Raw genomic sequence first — 23,911 nt, 5'->3', positions numbered from 1 at the left:
CTGAATAACACGCACTGCAGAAGATATTAGTTTGAATTTTTAAAGGCATGTAATTTTATTTAGTTTTTATGTAATTGAATTAAAGGTATATAATTTGGTATAAATTAAAAGTATGTAATTTAATTTTACAACATGTAATTAAGTTAGCCAGATGTACCATATTAAGGTGTCCGTACACACTTAAAACTTCGAAAATCGTTCAAAATATCGATTTTTTTTTATTGCTTAATAATGTTCTCTGATCCTTTAGCTTTCAAACGATACCCAGATGTTATCAATATTCGACATATTTCTAGAGTTATAACTATTTTTCTTGAGGTGCTTTCATTAAAAACTCTAGTTACGGAGTTTTTAAAACTCATTTTATGAAGAATATTTTCCCACTATGTTGTTTCATTCAAACAATCATAACTCAACAAGAAATGAACCAAATACAGTTATTTATATATCAAAATAATCTGTATGAAATAGCGGATGTTTTGTGCCTCAATCAAAGTTATATTTATAGAAATAAATTTTTAATAGCTGTTTAAAAGTTAAAATGACAGAAAAAAAATCTCGCTTTTTCTATTCATTGTTGATGAAAAAATTGTTTAAAAAAAACTATACATTTTTATAATTTGATTGAGGCAGACAACATGAAGACTAATATGAGGCATCATTTTCAACTAGAATTGTGTGTCTGTACAAATTAGAATTTAAGATATCATGTTTCAAAAAATAGGCTAATTAGCTCATTAAATATTATTTAATTAATTAATAATTAGTTTCATATGGTTTTTCCTCACTGAAATGAGTTTAAACATATATTAATAACCTACTGTAAAAAAACGATTTTTAAAGTTAAAATTTAAAAAAAAAAACTTCAAGTGTGTACGTACACCTTAAGCGAAACAATCCGTGACCATCCAGAATCTCGAACAATTCCGATTTTAAAGTATTCTTATTTATTTCAATTTTGAATAAAATCTCCCGAACCCACCGTTTATTCCTTTTAAATAAATTGTTCATAATAAAATATTTTTTTAAGGATTGAATTGAATTTATCTTTGAGCTTTTGAGCTATTATTTCTGGTTTTTTTCCCTATACATTAAAGAATTTGGGGGCTATAAAGATCGAGATTAACGTATGCATAGTTACATTGTTTTGATGACTATTTCTAATTCTTAAGGCGGATTTATAAAATAGGCAAAGTGAGCGAGTAGCTGCTTTAAGGGCAGCGGAATTTTGGAGAAAGGGGGCGAGCTTGTTTTTTTTAAAATTTTCTGGGCAATTTAATTTTGTGGTTCCATTTCATTTAGAGAAGGATTATGCCGAAACATTCAAATTACAATCAAGTATTGTTTCAATTTCAAAAAACAATTCTTTGATTTTTTTTTTTTCATGTTTACGAGGTAGCGTGCAAATTATAGTGTGCTTATTTATTATTTTCCCATATACGAAGTATAGAGAAAATATTGTACTCATCAAAAAGAAAAAATCGAATTCCAGATTTCGACGAATCTCCACGTTTTAGACTCTCTCGAGCTCGCAAAATACATTTTTGGCATTACTTTGTCCGCCTATCCGTCCACCCATCTCTCTCTCTCTCTCTCTTTGGCAAAGATAACTCAAACACGTTTTTAGCTAAAGTGATGAAATTTGGTTCGTGGATTTAACACCAACTATGTATGTTTCTATCAAATTTAAACTAAGTTTATTTAAAGGAAATTTGCCTGTTTGGCTGTTGCAATATGTTAACGCAATAACAAAACAAAGAGTGCTAAATGAATAAAATTTGGCACAGATTTAGCATTTGAAAACAGATTTGGAACCAAATAGATGTCTATTAAATATGGAACCAAATTTGTTAAGGGATTGTCTTTCTGTCTGTCTGTTTTTTCATAAGCATGTAAATGTTATAAATGAAAAACACAAGGGCATAAATATCTGAAACTTAATATGTTTTTTTGTGATTCCATTTATGGTTCTGTGTCAAATTTTGTTTCAATCGATTGGAAACACATTCTAAAATAGAAATTTTGATTTTTCTGATATTTAACGAGTGCCAAGGATTAATCACCCAAAAAAGCTCCAAGGATCACCATTAGATTTGGTAGGAATGCTAAATTCACACCAAAAATCAATATTTCATAACTATTATTCTCCAATGCCATACACGGCATTCGCGGCCTAACCCAAGGTCACAATTTTATGTGGGAGAGAAGGGATAATACTTTTGAGAGATTGTGCGAGAAAGTTTTAGTGAGACCACTCCATTTAGTTTCTTTTGCCTTTGCTTTTTAAAATATCGCCAATGTTAACTTTGTATTAGAATATTTATATTATATGAAAAATTAGTGATTTCCTAACAATTTTGTTTTAAAAAAATTAGGAAAATTTATACGTGATATATTGAAACGATCGCTCTCAAATGTGATCCGCTGTTATATGTTTTGTTATTTTTGTTCGTTGTAGTGTTTGTTACTTAAAAAAACTTCTTATGGAAATATTTAAATGTATATAATTAAAAAAAGAAAAAGTAAAAGCCATCCCCTAACTCTAAACACCGCAAAAGAACAAATTGCATGGCTTAATTTCATCTTGCCAGTTCACTAAAACCAATTCCTCTGAATAATATTTAACTCGGTGTTTAAGCTTGTGCTATCATTAGTATTACTAGTAAAGTCGACCAGACGTTTCCGGTTAGGCGGGAACAGCCCCGGTTTTCGGTTTTAATATTCCAAGCGGAAGTTGTGAAAATCCGATCATTTCAGATATGACAGATTTCTATTTGCAGCAGTATGCTTAAATACGTCACTACTGAATAAACATCCGATTACTCTTACGAAAAATGAAATGCAGCTGGCCGGTGGCCAATGTACTGCAACAAACCTGCTGCAAGATGATGACGAGTAAAAGCCAGTTTTTATGGCAGCACTTGAAGACAGATTCATTATTTCTATAGGCTCTCGGGCGACTAAACCTACTGCAAGAAACATTTCATTCATTCAACCTCTTTCATTGCGTTATATGAAAATTGAGAACTGCTAAGCTTGGTAAAAATTCATAAATAATGATTAACCCATAAATCAAAACATCTACTAAAATATAATCTTTACTTTTATATCAGCAAGAAGATAATTACGATTGAAGACGGCTGAATTCTGAAGGTTGAATTCTGTAAATATTGTAGGCAGTGGCGGATTGACGCCATTTTGAATCACTCAACAAAACACATTATGAGGATCTTCTTTCAATTACTAGTCAACGCAGTTTCAAATTTCAAAACATTTTTAATTTGAACAAATTATAAATGATTTATTTTTGTTTAATATTTGGAGAATATCATATTCTATTATGAATAACTAATAGTTATTGTAAATAATTACAATGTTGTCAGTTAATGATTTCTTTATATATAAATAAAAGTACATACTAGTAAAATTGAATAAAGAGAAATTATAAAATTCAAAAAATAAATCATTAAAAATTATTAATTTGCAAAACTTGTCAACTAATTAAATGAATAATAAATAGCTTAATATATTACTAATGAACAATTAATTTTTGATTTATTATTGATTTTAATAATTCAGTGTAAATACATATTGTGATCCTAATATTTTTTTTAATTCGTAAAATTACCTTTTTTTTTTTTTTTTTACCAGTGGCATATCTAGAATTTGAGTTTAGGGGCGTTGATTTTAGCTCATATAATCTGATTAAAATGTTATCTCCCACAGCTCGCGATAACAATCTTAAACGTATTTCGAGGAAATATAAACAAAGCAGACATAAAGATTTGAATAATGATTTTTTTTGTGAAATTATTTTTCTGTCATCTATATCTATACTTATAATAAAGCTCAATGTGTGTGTGTGTGTGTGTGTGTGTGTGTGTATGTGTGTGTGTGTGTGTGTGTGTGTGTGTGTTGGCGCTCTACAGGCCAGGTCATTTGACATACAGCTATCAAATTTGGTACATGTATACCTTAGAGGTCGGGAATGTGCACCTGGGGTCCCTTTTTTTGAAATTTTAATTAGAATTTTAATTATTAATTAAAAACTAACTTTCCCGCCAAAAAAATCTTCCATTTTTCCCACCGCCAACTTTTCCGCCAAAAAAATCTTCCATTTTCCCCATCGCCAAATAAGTAAGGCATCAGTTGTTTTTTTCTCCCAACAGTAATTAGGCTAGGGTTAACATTTTTCGACGGATTATTTCAAACGATTCTGTTTATTTTCTTAATGTTTGATGCATTTAAAATTAAACATTGTTAATTAATCCATGTTTCAGATTCATTCTGAAGTACTTTTGAATTAAAATAACACAGAATAAAGGAAATTAAAAATGTCTAATCTGCATAGCGTTACCCCAACTGGCGTAGAAAAATTTACGCATTTGCGTTAACGTAACTGGCGAAGAAAATCCACGCATGCGCATTGTTCTGATTGTTGGCATGACAACCAACGGACGATTTAAATTATTTTTAGGTTAGTTGCATGCTTTTGTAAGTAAAATGTATTTATGTTAGTTATATATTTTTTGTATATGCTTATAGTTTTAATAACATCGTTTTTTAAGTAGTTTTTTTTAAAACCTGTTTTCGACCGATTATTTTAAACGATTCATTTTATTTTCTTAGTGTTTGATGCATTTAAAATTAAACATTGTTAATGAATCGATCTGTTCTCGATGAATCTGAGAAATTTTTGTTGACAAATTCTTGAGATATTACATAAATTAAGAAAGATATTCTTTAGTGACCATAAAGTTTAAACGCTCAGTGACTCTATTATCAGTAATCATATTATTAAAAAAAAATGCTTTGTTTCAGTAAAAAATATTATTATATTAATTGCAGATTAATCATTTACACTTTAATTTAAAGCATAATTTCTACGAGGGGTAACAGAAAATTAGAGAGATATATATATCACACTATAACTGAAGGCCTTTATAATATTATGAGTGAATTATATGACTATCAAAATTTGAAGTTTTAAAATATTTTGCTGAAGAATCTATTAAAGTTGGAATTGCGCAAAATGTTGAATGGTACGACCGGAGTTTTATCCCCTGCTTGGCGAAATTTTTAAAAATCGCAAACAACGGCCTTGCGAAATGTTCAAAAGCAAAGAAGCAGATGTTCAATTATAGTGCATTATAAAGATTGCCAGCTTTGGTGCGTGTGTGTGTGTGTGTGTGTGTGTGTGTGTGTGTGCGTGTGTGTGTGTGTGTGTGTGTGTGTGTGTGTGTGTGTGTGTGTGTGTGTGTGTGTGTGTGTGTGTGTGTGTGTGTGTGTGTGTGTGTGTGTGTGTGTGTGTGTGTGTGTGTGTGTGTGTGTGTGTGTGTGTGTGTGTGTGTGTGTGTGTGTGTGTGTGTGTGTGTGTGTGTGTGTGTGTGTGTGTGTGTGTGTGTGTGTGTGTGTGTGTGTGTGTGTGTGTGTGTGTGTGTGTGTGTGTGTGTGTGTGTGTGTGTGTGTGTGTGTGTGTGTGTGTTGGCTCTCTACAGGCCAGAGCGTTCGACTTACAGCTTCCAAATTTGGCACATGTATTGGAGGTTGAAAATGTGCACCTCGGACGATTTTTTCGAATTTTTAATTATAATTTTAATTAAGAATTAAGCGAAATTTTGACGTTTTTGCGCTATAACTTCCAAAAATATTACAGCAAAAAATTTATTTTTACATCATATTGAAGATCCAAAAATTATCTTTTTTATATGATACTAATATTTTTGCGAACAAATTAAACTTCCATTTTTAATGAATCTTTAAAAAATAATTTTATTTTATTTTTCAAAAACTTATTTCATATAAAATAAAAATAAAATTTAACTTGCACTAGCACGTTACGCGTGCATGGGAAAAAATTATCTAATTATTAGCTTTTATCAACGTGTTGCCATCATATTGATAAAAGCTCAAATTAAAAAATAAGTGAACTGTTATTGCAAATTAAACATATAAAGATCTAATTTTCAGCACGTGCCTGTATGAAATGAAATGGGATATTTTATAAAAGTAAATGCAAAGAAAATATTTCTATGATCTTTTACAATATCTTTATTATTAATTCAATAAATCAGTTTTATTTAAGGTAAACATGGTTTAATATATATCAATTTAAAGCTCAACAGCTAATTTTTAAACTTTTAATAATATAAATACATGTAATAAAATGGTCTAAATGAAGTAAATAATTAAACTGTATGAAACTAGAATTTATAAATATTCTAATAAATGACGAACTTTTATCTAGATCCTCTCCTCTGCTCTGTGAATCGTATTTAACAAAATATTCTTGAGTCGCCAATATTTTAAATAAAGAATTGCACTCCATTCAACTAATTCAATCTCTAAAGCGTATTATTTATGAATATCAATAAAAACTGGCGATTTTAGACCACTTCATCTACCGTTTCAAAGATGATACCCCAATCAGCGCCCAGGATTTCTCAAGTCTGTTTGGCCTAGGATGATGAAAATGTTGACTTTTTAAAACTATTATATTCAAAACTTCATAAATCGATATAATTTATGATATTTGATAGTAAAAGATAGTAACGTTCATTTACTTATTTAAAAGTTGCAGTGTCAAGGATATTTCGCATATGATTCCTTAGGACGAAAGGATTGTATAAAATTTAGATTTCTAATTTTTTAAGTATATTTATAGATAAAAACAAAATTAAAAAAAATATATTTAACGTCATTTAAATCCTTTTAAAAGCAAAATTAAAAACTGAATTTTATGATGAATCTGAGAAATTTTTGTAGAATAATTCTTAAGATACTACATAAATTATGAGAATTTTGTAGTGCACGCAAGATTTAAACGCTGAACGATTCTGTTTTCAATATTATATTTAAATAGCTTTTTATATTAATTGCAGTTTGTTCAACTCTAATTTAAATTTGAAATTTTATGGGCGCTGACAGAAAATTAAAGAGAGATAAGTAGTAAAATGATTAGAACTGTTTAAGATATATATAATAGTATGACTGAATTACAAAACTATCAAAATCTGCAGCTTAAAAATATTTTGAAGGAAAAGCTATTAAAAGACCAAATTACATAAAATTAAAAATTTTAAAGATCATTATAACTGGCGAACTGGCTGGTTGCCAAAGGTGGCTAGTTTATTAATAATTGTAATATCGATATTGATATTGTTACGAATCTGTGATGCTGCTTCCCAGCATAGTTGGTTCCATCATCAGAAAGACTGTTTTACAGTCATCTGTATTGGACGCAGTCCGGGTTTCGCCTCGGAGGTCCCAGAGCTTAGCGACCATTTGGCGACGAATTTGGCGACTTTGGCGTCAAAATAGATTATACCCGAAACATCGAGAATTTCCCGATACGTCCATTAGGAACCAAGATACGCCTCAAACGTTCCTGATTGGTTGAGAGGCTTCTAGCCCCGCCTCCTGAGACCTATAAAAAAAGGCAGTCTGCAGCTGCCGGAGGAGTAGTAGGGATCGACGGTAAAGAACAAGTCTTCCAGAGATTAGCAGACCAGCGACGGAGTCAAGCTAGTGCTGAACTAAGCTGTGCGCTACTGTCTGCAGTAGAGTCTTGTTGTATGCTGCTGTGTGCACGCCTCGGCTGAAGATAATTGTCTTCTCTATGCTGTATATAGTAGTCGTCTTTGTGCTGTCCTGTCCTGTCTTCGTGTAAATAAACGTCATCGTTTTTTTTTTCTACTGCCGCCTGCTGATTGAGCGTTCTCCACACCGTATAACTTCCACTACCCAAACGAACCCGGAAATTTCGTAACAATATTATAAATTTTAATCAATATTTTTAAGTTGTTATAAGAAGTGAAGGAAAATTAGTATTTTTTCATATATGTAACTAAAGAATAGGGAATAAAATGTAATATACTGTGTGACAGAATCGCATAGTATTTTATTAGAATTCGAATAAATGAAGTTTATTGCATTCTCATATACGTTATTTAGAGAAAGTATAATAATCGTCAAAAAATTTGAAGAGATTTTGAAGAATCACCGCATTTTAGACCTTCTTAAGTTCGAAAAACATATTCTTGAAAAATGTCTATCTATCTGTCTGTCTGTGACAAAGACAACTCAAAAACGCTTTGAGCTGAAATTTGGTATGCGATCTTTACACCAAATTTTCAGATTTTTATCAAATTCTGAGTACAATCTGTTCATAAGAAGCGTCTGCCCAGCTATTAGAATATAAGTTAACACAATAACTACAAAACGAAGAGAGTTAGATAAGATTCGGTGCACAGATTGAACATCAGTAGTGTAAACAGGTGTCAAAGTTTGAAAAAAGAACACTAAGATGACTGTCTATTGATCTGAACTTCCAGAAAAATGTTAACTCGAAAATTCAAAAATGCTGTGATTTAAATGTATCAAATTAGGTAGAGGATTTTGAGACTACAACTCTAGTTCGGTGTTAAATTTTGGTGTCAATCGTTTGGGAAAAACGCGTCTGAAACAGAAATTCGGTTCGGTCTATTAACCGCATGCCAGGGATTAATCGCCAAATAACTCGCCAAGGATGACACGATAGATTCAGTAAGAATGCTAAATTCACGCCAAAAGCTCATATTCCGTAACTATTGTATGTTAATGTCATGCGAGGCATTCTCTGGCATGACAATTTTGTTAGAGAGTATGCGATAAAGATGTGGGGAGACCACGACCGCTGCTTTTATATGTGCATTATATGAAGTTTTTAAAACAAATATGTATTATACAATTTTTTTATCGTCACGAAATTTTAAGATAATAACACATTTGAAACTTATCATTTAGAAAGATAGAAATGCAAGATTTAATGAAAAACAAATAACCAATGCCATTCTATACCGCCACCGTACTATTTCGATCGCCTTTTCCACAACAAATCTCACTTGATAAGTTCCAATGTAATAACACATTTATATTTTTATAAAAAAAATTTAAAATATTTATTACTAGTAACTCAAGCGAATTTAGTAAAGAAAACGTTAAGTAGCTTCTTAATTAAAATGTTTTTCAGTTGTTGGTCGAAAAATTTGTTTTTATGCTCTTTAAACACACTTCTGAAATCATACCATATATTGCCAAGGCCTTTCAACGGCTTATAAAAAATTTTCTAACCGCAAAAGATGGATAAAAATACCAAATTAATGATTAATTATTGTATCATCGTGTTGTATTACTCAGCTCAAATTTATGGCTTATAATTTCCAGGTTAAATATTTTTAGTAAATATTCCTAACGATTCGTTCGCTCTTTCAGAATATTATTTGCTTCCATCTACTGATTAATAGGAATTCCATGAATGAAAATAAATCGTATGATCTTTTGGGTTTAAACATTATATCTGTATTTGTATCTACTATACCTGATGGACCTGATTAGATTATATATAGTTTAAAGCACGAATCGCATCTGGTGGATTTTGATTCCTGAAGAAATTCCTCTGTAGAAGGATGTCTATTAGATGAATTATTTTTTCATCTAGTGTATTGATAAGTTTAATCATATTACAAATATTTCAGAGCGTATGTGAGAATGGACCTAATCAAAGTTTTGTAAATGAAGTAATTTGATTTTTCTGCTGATGAAACTAAATGTTTTTGTAGTTCAAAAAAAAAAAATCTGTTAGCATTGTAGCGGATTAGGATGAGGGAGGATAGAACCTGGGACCTTGTGGTTCGCAGTCCAGTAACATAACCAGGATACAAAAGCATATGCTCGTGTAACGTAGTTGTTAATTGGCTTATATGCTATTCACCACAGCATGTATGATTCTGTTACGAACTCCTGGTGTTATGTTGTTCATTTCAAAGCTCTGATTCATATTAAATTTCAGAATTAATATTAAAAAAACTTACTGGTGTAAATATAGATTTAAAGCTAGTGAAGAGACAAACTGAACATTTTTATTTTATCTCGAAAAACCAAACAGTGCTTTAAAGAAAGCCGGAAATTGACTCAACTATAGAAGGGTTTACTACTGGAAGAACAAGCGAGTTTAAATGGATTCTGGAAAACTGCAATGAGTAAGACAAGCCTTTGTATTTCGGAACAAGTTTTCCCAAATTTCCAAAAAAAAAAAAAAAAAAAAAAAAAAAAAAAATTGTGAGACGAATAAAACAGTCACAGTTATGCGAATGATGTTTTTGAAACTATAGTAATTTATTTTCATTTGTATTATTACTGTTATGTACACACTGAAATAGCTAATATATATAGCTAATGATCAGTAAATTGTCGAAATGATTATAGCCATCACAGACGATCTAGATCCTGTCTAAAATGCAGCAGACTGCTGTCATATTACATTTTTCTATAGAATTCGATGCGGGTGGATAAAAAAAATAGAGAATGTTCAAGATTTTCATGTTCATGGATTTATTCCAAAAATGATATATAGAGCTACCAATTTGTTGTAAATAGTTAATGCTAAAATTTAATAGTTTAACTTGCTATATTTTTTAGTTATACTGCTCATTCACGGATTCGAAATCCCTCCGCGCTTTTGGACATACGCGAGGATGCATTTATTTAGTCAAAATAGAGATGAGAGGAGAGCTGAAAAGGAAAGATTTTTACATTTAACTATAAAGTGAACTCGGATTATTCGTGGACTTGGAAAGAAAAAAAAAATTCGAATAATATATCGTAATATTGTGGAAAATATATTCTAATTCACAATAAATTACTTTAAAAGAATTTCTATTTATTTTAAGGAGCCTAAATATTAAATTCTGATAAATAAATGGAAGATTTATATTCTTAAAATGTGATAATTCACTTTTTTACAAAATAATTTTTTATGTCAAAAAATATTTTACTTCTTACTAATTTTTTTTTTGACATCTTGAAATTAACGGTAGATAATCCCGATCACATTTAATGATATTATATAAAATATTCTTTGTGCTCTCCTGAAGGCTTTTTCTCCACTTGAACAAGCCATATAAGCAATCAATATGCAATTTTGAGTTAAAATAAAATAATACGTTCAGAAACAACACAACACTCACATGTGCGTAGAAAAAATAAACAAAAGAGTATCTAATGGAGCGGAAATGAAGGTCAAAGAATGACTAAAAATTCCGGTAATGCGCTCATTTTTCCGCGTCTCACCCCTTAGTATGGTAAAATCATCGAAAGGTGGTAGTCTTGGCATACTGAAATGAAAAAGATGGCTTACTCTTTCAAGAATTCAACATAATTTCAAACATATCTGCACTTGGGTTAGAAAAACATGTGCGAAATTTCATCTGGACATTTTTGAGTTATCGTGATTATATTAATATGGATATACAGTTTTGCCATTGATTAATTTGGCCCATAATTTGATTAAAATCCAATTGTTATTCAAGATTTGGTTTGGTTGGTTTTGTTACGTAAGCATGTTGCCCCGCCTCTCACTTGTAACGCCCTCTAGCGGTATATGTAAAAAACCGTCAGTCTTTGTAACATCATCGACGTAGCAGCAACGCCGAAAGGCAAGGCTCAAAGTAACTCCCGAAAGCGGAGAAACAATAAAATCTTTAAAATACAAAAAAAGGTCCGTCATCATTATTGAACCTCTCCATTCTGGTCCTAGCGATCCGGAGACGAATTAGCGAAACTATGGAGAAAAATAAAACTCAAAAAGCCAAAGAGTTAAATAGAATCCGTGGAAGGATAAAGGCGAAACTAACAAGTGTTAAAAAGTTTGTTGAAAATAGTTCAACGGTTGAAGAAGAAAATAAATTTATATTCACCTGTCAACAAAAGCTTGGAATTGTGGAAGAAATAAAAAATGAATTAGAAATTTTATTCAAGGATTATTTAGAAATCGACGAAGATGAAACGTTAAGCCAGAAGTGCGATCAAGAAATGTTGGATATCGAAGAAGAAAGAAACGAATTAGAGGCAAGTTTGAAATACTTACTCTCTAATTATAATGTTAAGGAAAATGTAATGCATAATATAAATGATCAAAATTCAAATTTGAACGCTTATATCAATCATATTCAATTAAAAACGAAACTTCCGGAAATTCCCTTATCGCTATTTTACGGAAAAATGGAAGAATTTAGTAATTTCAAAAATCAATTTATGTGTCTAATAAACGATAATACTGAATTAACGAATGATCAAAAGTTATTTTATTTAAAAGCTGCCCTCCGTGGTGAAGCTAAATTTATAGAAACAAGTGACGATACATTTGAGTCACTGTTTGCTGCTCTCGAAGAACGCTTTGAAAATAAGCGAGCAGTTGTTGATATTCACATTCGAAATATGCTAAAACTAGAAAAATTAAATTTTGAGTCTGCAAAAGGCTTACGAAATATCACAGACACAATAAATAAAAGTCTGAGAGGTTTAAAAAGTTTGAATTTAGAATGTAATGACTTAACAAATGCTATATTAGTAAATATAATATTAGAAAGACTTGACAAAGAGAGTAGAAAGGCATATGAAATGTCCATACAATCAAAACAAATACCTTCATTGAAGGAGCTCTTGCAATTTTTAGAATCAAGAGCGATGGTACTCGATCAATTAGGGAAATACCCTACAAGTAACAAATTCCACAAGGAATTTCAAGACGCAATAAATAAGCCAAAAAACTTTCTTCTTAATGCGAATAAACTAAGAAATGCAAAACCATGTATTTTATGTAAATTTGAACATCCTTTACAAAGATGCTTTGAATTTTTAAAATTGAGTGTTACTAAAAGAATCGAGCTTTTAGAAAAATATAACATTTGTAAGAACTGTTTGAAATTGCATAAGCCACCCTGCAAATCCACATTCCTCTGCCGAAGGTGTCAAAAATCAGGCCATAATTCTTTGATACATCTGGATACGCGCCTTGCAAAGATAACGCCCCCAGACGCGGGGGAGCAACTTTATGTAAACAATGAACCGTCTGGCTCGTCGAGGTTCCCCCAAAAACTAACCCCTGAGGCTGAGTCAGCGCTTGCAAGTAACTCGAAACTATCTTCAAACATTCTATGCACCGCGCAGTTATTTATTGAAGACGCATTTGGTCAAAAAATAAAAATAAAGGCCCTGTTGGATTCAGGGAGTTCGGTAAACATAGTAACTGCAGATTTGGCCAATTCTTTAGATTTGAAGCGGGAAAAGGTTAATGCATCCATCTCTGGTATTAACGGAGGAGAATTCTTCGTTAAAAATAAATTAACCACTACCATTTTTAATGAAGACAATGATTTTTCCAGAACTGTATCATTTTTAATTATGCCTAAAATAACGCATTTAACTCCTTCTAAAGAAATTGATATCTCAAAAGTTAACTTCCCAAGTGAGATAAAACTTGCGGATGAGACTTTTCATATTCCTAGTAAAATTAATGCATTACTCGGATGCGAGTTGTTTTTTGATTTATTGAAGGCAGAAAAATTTAGATCATATAATTCTTTCTTGTTACAAAATAGTGTGTTCGGATATTTAGTAACTGGAACAATCAACGGCAGAAATTCTCATTTCTTTTCTGGATTAATTTTTAAAAATGATAATCTGGAGAATTCTGTTAAAAATTTCTTTAACTTAGAATCTTTTCCTGGTGATAATACAGATGATTCAGTCGAATCAAAAACATATGAACAAACTTACTGTGAGGAATATTTTCTTTCCACTCATAAGAGGGATAGTACCGGAAGGTATGTTGTTAAATTACCAATAGTTGAAGAAAAACGTTCTACACTAGGCGATTCAAGAGAAATGGCGGAAAGACGTTTAAATTTACTTTGGAAAAGATTAGATAAAAATAAAACAATGGAAATACAAGGCTTTTATGGATGAATATTTCCAGTTAAATCATATGGAAGAAATTTTAGATTTTCCTGAAATTGCCAATAGTGAATATTATATTCCTCATCATGCCGTGTTTCGTCCAGAAAGCACATCAACACCCTTGCGTGTCGTTTTTGATGCATCTGCAAATTCTAGCAGCGGAGTTTCACTTAATTCCATTTTATTGAACGGCGGAACAATTCAACAGGAACTATTTTGCATCATTCCAAGATTCCGAACATATCAATTTGCATTTAGTGCAGATATAAAGAAAATGTATCGCCAAATTTTGGTCGCAGAAGCAGATAGAGACCTGCAAAAAATTTTGTGGAAATCTAATAAATTTGCTCCTGTGGAAACATGCAAACTACGGACTGTGACATATGGAACAAAATGTGCTCCATTTTTAGCCACCAGAACACTCAAGGCATCAGCTGAGAAAGAAAAAAGTGAATTTCCTCAAGCATCTGCAGCACTTCTTACTGATGTTTATGTTGACGACATTTTAACTGGTTCAATTAACTTACCAAAAATCAAGGCTTTGCAACAGCAGTTAATAGAACTTTTAAGTAAAGGAGGCATGCAACTTCACAAATGGGTTTCAAACCATCCTGAATTATTAGGGAACAATCAAAACTTAAATTTTGAATTTCCAGACTTAACAGTTAAAACGCTCGGAATGCAGTGGCGTCCCACATCAGACATTTTCACGTTTGAAGTGACTGTCAGTTTGAAAAACAATTACTCAAAGCGGGAAGTCCTTTCAGTCATAGCAAGACTGTTTGATCCTTTGGGTCTTATCAGCCCAATTATAACCAGCGCCAAGATATTTCTTCAGAGACTTTGGCAACAAAAGCTAAATTGGAATGACACAATTCCACAAAACGATTTGAATGACTGTTTAAAATTCTTAAAAGACTTACCGGCAGTGAACCAGTTAAAAATTCAAAGATGTGTTATAATCGAGAATCCCACCACCATAGACCTACATTGCTTCTGTGATGCCTCAAATAAGGCCTACGGTGCAGTCATCTATGTGTGCTCAAAAAATAAATCCGGTGAAGTAAAAACAAGTCTTTTGTGCAGCAAATCGCGAGTGTGTCCAATCAAGGAATCAACAATACCTCGTCTGGAGCTGTCAGCAGCACTACCTTTGGCACGACTTGCATCAAAGGTGATTTCGATCTTACCAGTGACATTAAATCATGTCTATATGTAGTCAGATTCCACAATCCCCTTAGCCTGGATAAAAACTCCCTCAGAAAAATTGAAACCATTTGTTTCCAATCGTGTTGGAAAAATTAACAGTTTGTGTCCAAATTATTAATTAATATGTCCAGTTTGTGTACTGGAGACATATTAAATCTATAGACAATCCAGCAGACTTAATCTCCTGGGGAACGTCTGCAACAAATTTGATAAACAGTCAAATTTGGTTCAATGGACCCCAATTTCTACAGTCTGAAATTCCCCATAAAAAGGATGCTGTAAATTGTAATGCAAATAATGATTTTCTGAAAGAAGTTAAAACTTATTGTGAATTGTTTTTACTAACTAATATTTCTAATGATTTCATTTGTGATATTTTAAATTTAAGTAACAACTATACTAAAATTTGTCGAATTATAAGCTATCTTTTCAGATTTATTAATAATTTGAAGTGTTCTTCTGCACGTAAAAAAGGCAAGGTAACAATAAAGGAAATTCAAACAGTATCCAACTTCATGGTAAGCAAGGTGCAATCTTCTGAATTTTCAGAAGAAATTAAAGATTTGTCAAAATGTCAAATATTAACTAAATTAGTGCAATAAGTTTGGAAAAATTGGAAACGTGATTATTTGAATAATTTACATCTTGGAAACAAATGGCAGTTTGCTAAGAATAATGTAAATCTTAATGATATGGTTGTAATCAAAGATCCAGATTTGCCTCCATATAAATGGAGACTGGGTAGAATTCAAGAATTAATAAAAGGTTCAGATGGTTTAGTCAGAGTTGTTGTAATAAGAGTTTTGAATGGTATTATTAAAAGAGGTATTAGTCAAATATGTTTACTCCCAAAAAAATTAATTGGTTCAGTAATTCATATTATATGTGTATATGATTGTACATAATATATAGAGACTTTAACTCATTTGTATAAATTTGTGTATATAAGAATTATTTCAGTATTATTTTGTGTAAATTTATATATAAGAATTATTTCAGTATTTTTTATTTGTTTTTACATTTATTCATTTTATAATAATTCTGTCGAATTTATTGTAATGTGTGAAATTCATATAGTGTTTGAATGTTGAAATTGTGCAATTTCAAGGCGGGAGTATGTTACGTAAGCATGTTGCCCCGCCTCTCACTTATAACGCCCTCTAGCGGTATATGTCAAAAACCGTCAGTCTTTGTAACATCATCGACGTAGCAGCAACGCCGAAAGGCAAGGCTCAAAGTAACTCCCGAAAGCGGAGAAACAATAAAATCTTTAAAATACAAAAAAAGGTCCGTCATCATTATTGAACCTCTCCAGGTTTGTGGTGTTTTATGGCGCAAAAGCCATATCTGGCCATACTGCGTCAAGCAAAAGGTTAAGTTAAAAAACACAGTTAAAGCAGGAAAGCTCGAAAATGGAGACAATTCCATATAGCATGACGAAAAGGCAATGAAAACATACTTGAGCAGGTAGTAAAATATAGAGCAGGTGGTAAAAGTTTAAAAAGGAATAAATATATATATATATATCTAAAAATGCATAAAACACTAAAATACAATTGAATGATAGACTAAATGTTGAATACAAAGGTAAAATGTGCTAAATCCGATGTAAAAACCAAATAGATCTTAAAAAGTTAAAAATATTAGGGTGGAGTTTTTCACCTACTAAATCGTGTAGAGTCAATGATGTTGAATTAAAAAAGCGAATATGCAAGGATGGCATATCATTAATTTCAACTGTCAGTTATGATGTTCACATGTATGGTAAGTATATTTCGAAAAATAGTGATTCATCAAAATTTGTAGAGTAATTTTTCAGAAAATAACAATTCTTGCTATTACTATTTATACGAAAAAGTATAAATAACTACTGGAATCGAAAAATTAATTGAATTTGCACTATAGCAACTCCATTTATACAATATACCAATTCATATTATAAATATGTTGTATAGATAGCTAATTATTCAAAAGAAACTCAGCTAGAATCATTTCAGATGTAAAATTGTTGGAATATTTAAAGATAAAAGGGGAAAAAACCCCCCAACAAAAGCGAATTTTTTTAAAGGAATTAAGTGCACCTATCCATTTAAATTAACCCCTTAATTGTCCTCAAGACGAGTCATTCTTTGAATTGAATCATCTTATATTAAAATTCATGAGATTAAATTATATATATATATTTTTTTTTACAGAACATAGCAATCGGCTGTATTTATGGCACCATCTCCAGTGTTTGGAAAATCAATAGCAAGAAAAAGTCAGTGAAAATTACTGCCAGGGTGAGTAACAAAATATTATTTCAGTATCCTATAGAACTATCTTTATTATAACCTAATGACATTATGCTTATTATTTAAAATGCTTGCTTTTACAAAGAATCCACTTCCACAAAAAGTAAGATCCATTTAATATATCCTTGTTCAAAATAAAATATTTTCACTTTTATTTATAATACATTAATTTTTACAAAACAGTTTTTCGATGTAGTATCTTTTGTTCATACCTTGACAAAAACCCTCTATTTCAATATTTACAATAGGATGGGGAAAAAAACTGAATTTTTCGCAATCAATAACAAATATTTCCGATTTTTTTTTCACATCGGCCATAAACACAAAGTCGCATTTTTTATGTCTAAATCTGAAAAAAAAATCTTTGTTTTTATTTGGATTTTTTTTTCTCTCGATTTTGTATGCTTTCTAGAAAACTACCCGTTTTCTTAAGCTTCAAACTATAGCTTGCAGAGCATCTTAAATTCTTAAAACTAAAATAATACTCCAAGCAATTTAGAATTTCATCGGCTTGTTTATTCTTTCAACATAACAGCGTATATTCCAAATATTGCCAGATTCCAGAAGGTTTACAATCGATCACTAGCTATTATACAAAAAATAAGCGAAATAATATTAACAAAATATGTTTATCAAAGAAAAAATCGTTTGCTTTTACTTTTTAATAATATTTTAACAAAATAAAAATAGTAGCAGTTATAAAATGTCTGAAAAGGAATCGTCTGCTAAATATCGCGAGTTCGCAAATTGTACAGACTAAGTCTGTGACAAAGGATACCGACGTGCTCTGATTGGTTTAAGCCTTGGCTTATTTGGCTCAAACCTTGTACCTTTCATTAGTTTTATGGAAGATACGAGTGAATATCAACACGATCTAATTTTTATTAATATAATTGTTTTCTCTAAATATTACTAGTAATACTCCTAATACTAATTAATAATAATAATAATAAATATTACTAATAATACTAGTAATACAAGTAAATGATGTTGTTTATGCACAGAAGTATAAAAATTAAATAAAATTAATTACTCAACATATATTACAGCAATTAAATAATTCATATTTTTCGATGATTTTCGTGCCTTTATTAGATAATTTATGCAGTCATTGAAGCCTGTTGCTGAACGTTTGTTACTTTCCCATCAACTACATATGGGGAGATGATTACTTAATGCCCAAAACGTATAAATATGTAAGCTTTAACGGAATATGTGATTTCGTAGCTAATTTTTTTTAGTTATATCAAAATAATATTAAGAAGAAACACATACAAAAAATATTTGTAATAAATTGTAATTTTTATATTTCCTGAATTTAGGTTTCAGGATTTCATCTTTTCTGCTGTATATGTGTTCCAGATTAATATTACATGTTAACCGTAAAAAATAGAGGGGGGGGGGAATAAATTCCCAAATTTTATTTATTTTTATAAAAATATATTTCGGTATGGCATCTTTTTGGCAAAACATTGCCAAAAAAGATGCCAAGGCTTAAACCAATCAGAGCACGTCGGTATCCTTTGTCATAGACTTAGTCTGTACAATTTGCGAACTCGCCTAAATATCTATTAACAGATTTAGAATATGATATTTATCGAACACTCGGCTTCAAAATACAGTAAAGATAAGTGCTGCGTTAAATAAAGACACTTAAAAAAGTTACAAATTTAATCGTTCTTTCATCACTGCTGAATAATATTTTATGAAAAAAGTAAGATGTATAAGTTCTCTATTTTCCCCAGAAAAATGTTTTGGCAACATTATTACTGTCGGTGATCACAGTAAACGTGACTGCTGCGATGATTCTTATAATGGGGAACGGAAACAAACTGCTGAACGTGTATCTCGAGAATAGCAAAAGCAAGACGATTGATTTTGCTAGTGAAATTTTAGCATATGGTAAGTACTTTTCTGTAAATCAACTGTAATATAACAAACAATATGAATATGGATAAACAAAATCGAATATCTAAAATTAATTTGTACTCTTTGTATACAATTTTAGTATTTCATATATTTACTAGTTTTTTGGGTTAGTCTTAAAAGTATTCCAGTTGTATTCTAACCGCTCTAAGATTTGCGATTTAAGCGCAGTTCCTCGCCAAATATAGCAAAATCATGCTACTGCCCGAGTCATCAAATGCCCGACTTTTTGGATTGCCACAAGAAAAGATAACAAACCTCTTTTTGTGTTGTCATAAAAAAATATCACATTTGGCGACAGGACTTGCATCTTAAACATATTAAAAGAATGCTGAATCAACAATTGACGGCTATTTTAACTCTTGGCGAAGAAAAAGAGCACGATACAGATGTTTTGTCAATCTCTGCCAAATCATGCCAAATAAGAGAACTCGCCAAATAATAACTAAAGAATTTAATATTTAAGTTATCAAATTTGAAGATTTATGGCTTTAAAAAATTACAATTTGGTGATTTGACGTATTACCGTATTTTTTTAGTTTATACAAAAGTCGAATCGTTATTTTCGGTACATTTTCATTAAAATACAGCAGCAGAAATATGCGTCTAATGTATTTGAGATAGCAACTCCCACCTTGAAGGGGCAGCAATTGTATATGATTTTCCATTCTTTTGTAACTATTAACAAGCGCTAATAAAAACTTACCAGTTTGTGCCAACGTTTATACAAGACGATAATTGCAACTGGTGTTGAGGAAAAAGGTTTGTGCGTGTGTGTATGCCCTACAAACGGGAGATTATAAATAAATTAATTAAAACTCATTTTAAAAATGAATTTCGCTGAATGCAATCGATCTAATAGTACTTTCAATAATTTTTCTGTATTTTATAAGTAACTTAATATATTACCGCCCGGCCATACGTTAAATGAATGAGGCAGATTTCATATGTATTTTTGAAGTTTGTCATCTTCCACAGCCAGTGAATGAATAGCCCATAGTGATGTTTTAATCATATCTTTCTTTTTCTTGTCTATTTCTGGACTCACTTTGAGTGCTTTACATTAATATTTAATTTTCCAAGGTACAAGTTTTGGCACTTTTTTTCATTACCCATTAAATCACCAAAATGTTGAGCAACTTCACTGTAAATTGTAGTCAAACTAAATTATGCACATTAATGTGATGATACTCAACAATCATCTTTAATACTGGTAGAGATTTGCGAATTCGGAAAATTGCGACGTTTTCTTACCAAATTTATTCTTTTAATCATATAAAGAGGAATTCAATGATTACAGAACATATGTATAACATTAAGTCATAAAATGTTTAAGACAGCTAGTTTGATTATTTTAAAATGTGTTTATTATCTTAATATCGAACTTCTGTTTAGAAAAATATGTTGTCAGAGGGAATTATTTTATCTAAAATTTTTGCCAGCACTATTTAATTATTTTCTTTTTTCGAAAGAATTATAGAAAGATTTACTATGCAATTAATTTTAATTCGTACATCCAACTAAAATGGATGATTTAAAATTTTGGATGATTTAAAAATGTCCGTCCGCATTTATGGATGATTTAAAAATGTCCGTCTGCCTGAGTTGAATTTTTTGGAACGATTTCTTACCAAACGCTGTTGCAAATTTTTATTGCAACCCTAAACCGTTTGCTGCAATTTTTGTGGGCATTCAAAGTGCAGAAATATGGTGTTTTTTATATTTGGCACGACTTTGTCCTGATTGGCAGGTAACCGGACATTCTTCTTCTTGCCAGATATTATACTATTTTTGAGTAAGTGACTGAATTTAACTATTGCATTTCATTTACTTCTAGCATACATAACTTCTGTTTTTTCGCCCATCCTTTGCATTGTGGTATCTCTGGTGATTCTCTCCGGAAGATGCATCGAAATATGTCGAGACATTAACGATAATAAAGCCAAGAACAGCGTAAGTTAACATCTCTTACAAATAATTCATCATAAAATAAATGGAATTTGATTCATAGATTAGTTCAATTAGAATTCTTGGGAAGAAAACAATTGACTAAAGTTATTTTGGTTTTCATATATGTACGCCATCTAAAAAATGATTGCCATTGCAACTCTTATTTTTGAATAAAATTGGCAGCAATTTGGTCCATCCAGAAAATAAGTTTTCTTGAAAGACGTGAAGAAGCAAAAACAAAAAAAAAAAAAAAAAGTAATTACCTGGAAACTTTTGTTGAAATCAATGCAGCACTCTTTCAGCTACTTTTTAGTATAATCGCCGGAAATTTATATTAAAAAATTAATTTCTGTAAACCGGCGTGAAAGAAACCTTAAAATGGAGTGTCTGAACGATTGACAGCTGTCTATTCATCGTTGTCACTGAAGAAATGCTGCCTATTCGCCTATTTCACAAGTACACATTTATCTTGAAACCGGAGTGATATCCTAAATTTCAACTAATCACAGCTTTACCTTCGTGTGATGCAGTCACAGTTTCATTCTCATATGATGCACAGTTTAACATCGACCGCTGATTTCAAATGTGCAATTAGAGATAAAATTAACAAGAGCGAAAATTTTGAAATGTGGCTGAAAAATTCAAGTGATAAATTACTTTGCTTTTATCAAAACACATTAAAATAAAAGGCAATATTTCTGTTGATTTGGCACTTAAAAAAATTATGAATGGTGTCTAGAGACTTAACCACTGTTAGTTTGCATGTGCTATTTTCTTAGATTAGCCGTGAACATAGAAACTTCTCGCATTGTTAATAATCTTAAAATTTAATGAATCTTAAATCAATATTTTGTTATAATTGACATATATTTGTTATACTGTTTACCTGACCCTACTAAATGCAAGGCGGGGAGGGGGGGATAAAATACCAACAAAAGTTAGTCTCATAAGAAACATTAAAATTATAAAATATTATATATATATAATTTTAAAATTATAAATATTTATTAAATATTAATTTTTATTATAATTCGTTATTAAACATTATACCTCATTAGAAATTTTCAAAATTAAGTAACTTCTGTCGATAGATTCTTGGATTGAAATACAATGGGACACTTGAATTTGTCGCCAATATGGTAACCTAAACAAAAAGCTGAGTAATTCTAGTAACCTTATTTCGGCTGTTTTGTTTTGTTGTACACTTATTATTGAGACAACTTGACTTTATTGCTTTCTTGCCGTTTTAAAGGGCCACATTAAAATAAATTTAACCAAATTTTGTTATATATTTTGTTTCTTGACCCGCAAGAATATTAATTATGGGTTACATGCAAATAGCGGTTCACAAATTCGATAGTCTTGTTATCCATTATAAAAACACTTCTGTTAAAATATTTATACATGTACTTAATTTTCAAATGGTAAAGAAACTAAGCCAATATTTCGACATTTTACGAATTTTGTTTTCTGACACATAATTTTCTTTCTAGATTGCAAACGACGATTCTTACAATTGGGTTTTTGATCCGAAATCAAACGGCAACGTCAAAGTAATTTGTGACACAATTGAAACGTCATCAGAATCTTCTTCAGCTTCTGAAGATAGTGTTTTCACTGAAGAAGACAGTTCTTATTCTCGGCGAAAGTCAATCTTGGCCATCAGGAATATTCCAAGTCCCTTGAATATGTGGAAAGAAAAGAGGGAGAGAATTCTTAAAGATGCGAACTGGAAGAACGAGCAATCACGTCGAGATTTAGTACTCGAAAAACCCAATTTCTATGACTGCTCTCACGAAAAACTTATACCACGAATTAAAGAGTCGTCTCTGAGGAGAGACATAAATCCAAAGTTTGGCGATTTAGGAAAAAAATCGTCCAAATCTTTTAAGTCCATCCTGAAAAGGAGTTCTTCAAGCCCAGTATCTAGAGGAGCAGGATTTCATGCCAGTAATGCGAACAATTCGGTTGAACCCTGTAGAATATACGACAGAGGCCAAGGAAGCAATGATGAAAATCAAGAAAACAGATACTCTGGGCCCTTGAGAGCCCGTAAAACGGCTTCTTCAAATAAAAATAAATCAAGTAAATCCACAAAAACATGCGGAAAGTCTTTGAATCGTGCGGAAGTAGTATATAATGAGGATTTACATTTTGTAGATCCTATTATATCAGAGCTAAAAGCTGAAACACTGAGAGAATTGAAACAAAAAGTAGCAAAAATACTTCCAGGGGCATCTGTTGCTGTAATCAAATTACCAAACAATTGTGAAAATCAAGAATGCAGGTCCATCTCTGAATGCTCGGAAGAACCCCTTGGAGATGCAGGAAATTTTAAAGAGAAACCACCTTGCTCCGATGTCGCCAGATACAAACTGTTTACGAATTGCAGCGAAAACAGCACTTCATCAGGAAAGCAGCTACTTTCGGAAAAAACACCGGAGTCTGTCCATCAGTCGAGCTATTCATCGGGAAATTCATCTTATGTTCAAAGTGCTTATAAGAATAAAGGCACAAACACTGGTCTCAGTGCGATCAGTAGAATTCGATCCAAGTCTTTTGATTATGTGAATGAAGAGGAATCACTTCAAAATCGAGATGAAAGCAAATACTCTTCATTTAAAATTGTGGATAATAATAAAAACATTTCTTTGGATTCTCAAAGGGTAAGTTAGCTTTCAATGTAATTTCAATCTTTACTAAAAATTCAATTTTGTACCACCCACGTTTTTGTAAAATTACTTCTATAATACCAT

The 23,911-nt window shown here is 31.2% G+C and overlaps 1 protein-coding gene across 1 annotated transcript in view; it reads left to right on the top strand.

Annotated features, from left to right (window-relative positions):
* The window catches only part of LOC129980554 (uncharacterized), a 35,005-nt gene that overhangs the window by 3,092 nt on the left and 8,002 nt on the right, over nt 1-23,911 (top strand). The window contains exons 2-5 of the mRNA XM_056090905.1: nt 17,181-17,267; nt 19,025-19,181; nt 21,043-21,158; nt 22,649-23,821. Of these exons, the coding sequence (XP_055946880.1) occupies nt 17,181-17,267; nt 19,025-19,181; nt 21,043-21,158; nt 22,649-23,821 (1,533 nt within the window). The remainder of the gene's footprint in view (nt 1-17,180; nt 17,268-19,024; nt 19,182-21,042; nt 21,159-22,648; nt 23,822-23,911) is intronic.

This window comes from Argiope bruennichi, chromosome 8 (assembly GCF_947563725.1).
Source record: "Argiope bruennichi chromosome 8, qqArgBrue1.1, whole genome shotgun sequence".
NCBI classification, from domain to species: Eukaryota; Metazoa; Arthropoda; class Arachnida; order Araneae; family Araneidae; genus Argiope; species Argiope bruennichi.
The sequence above is the reverse complement of the archived record's forward strand: the minus strand, read 5'-3'. Positions and strand labels throughout refer to the sequence as shown.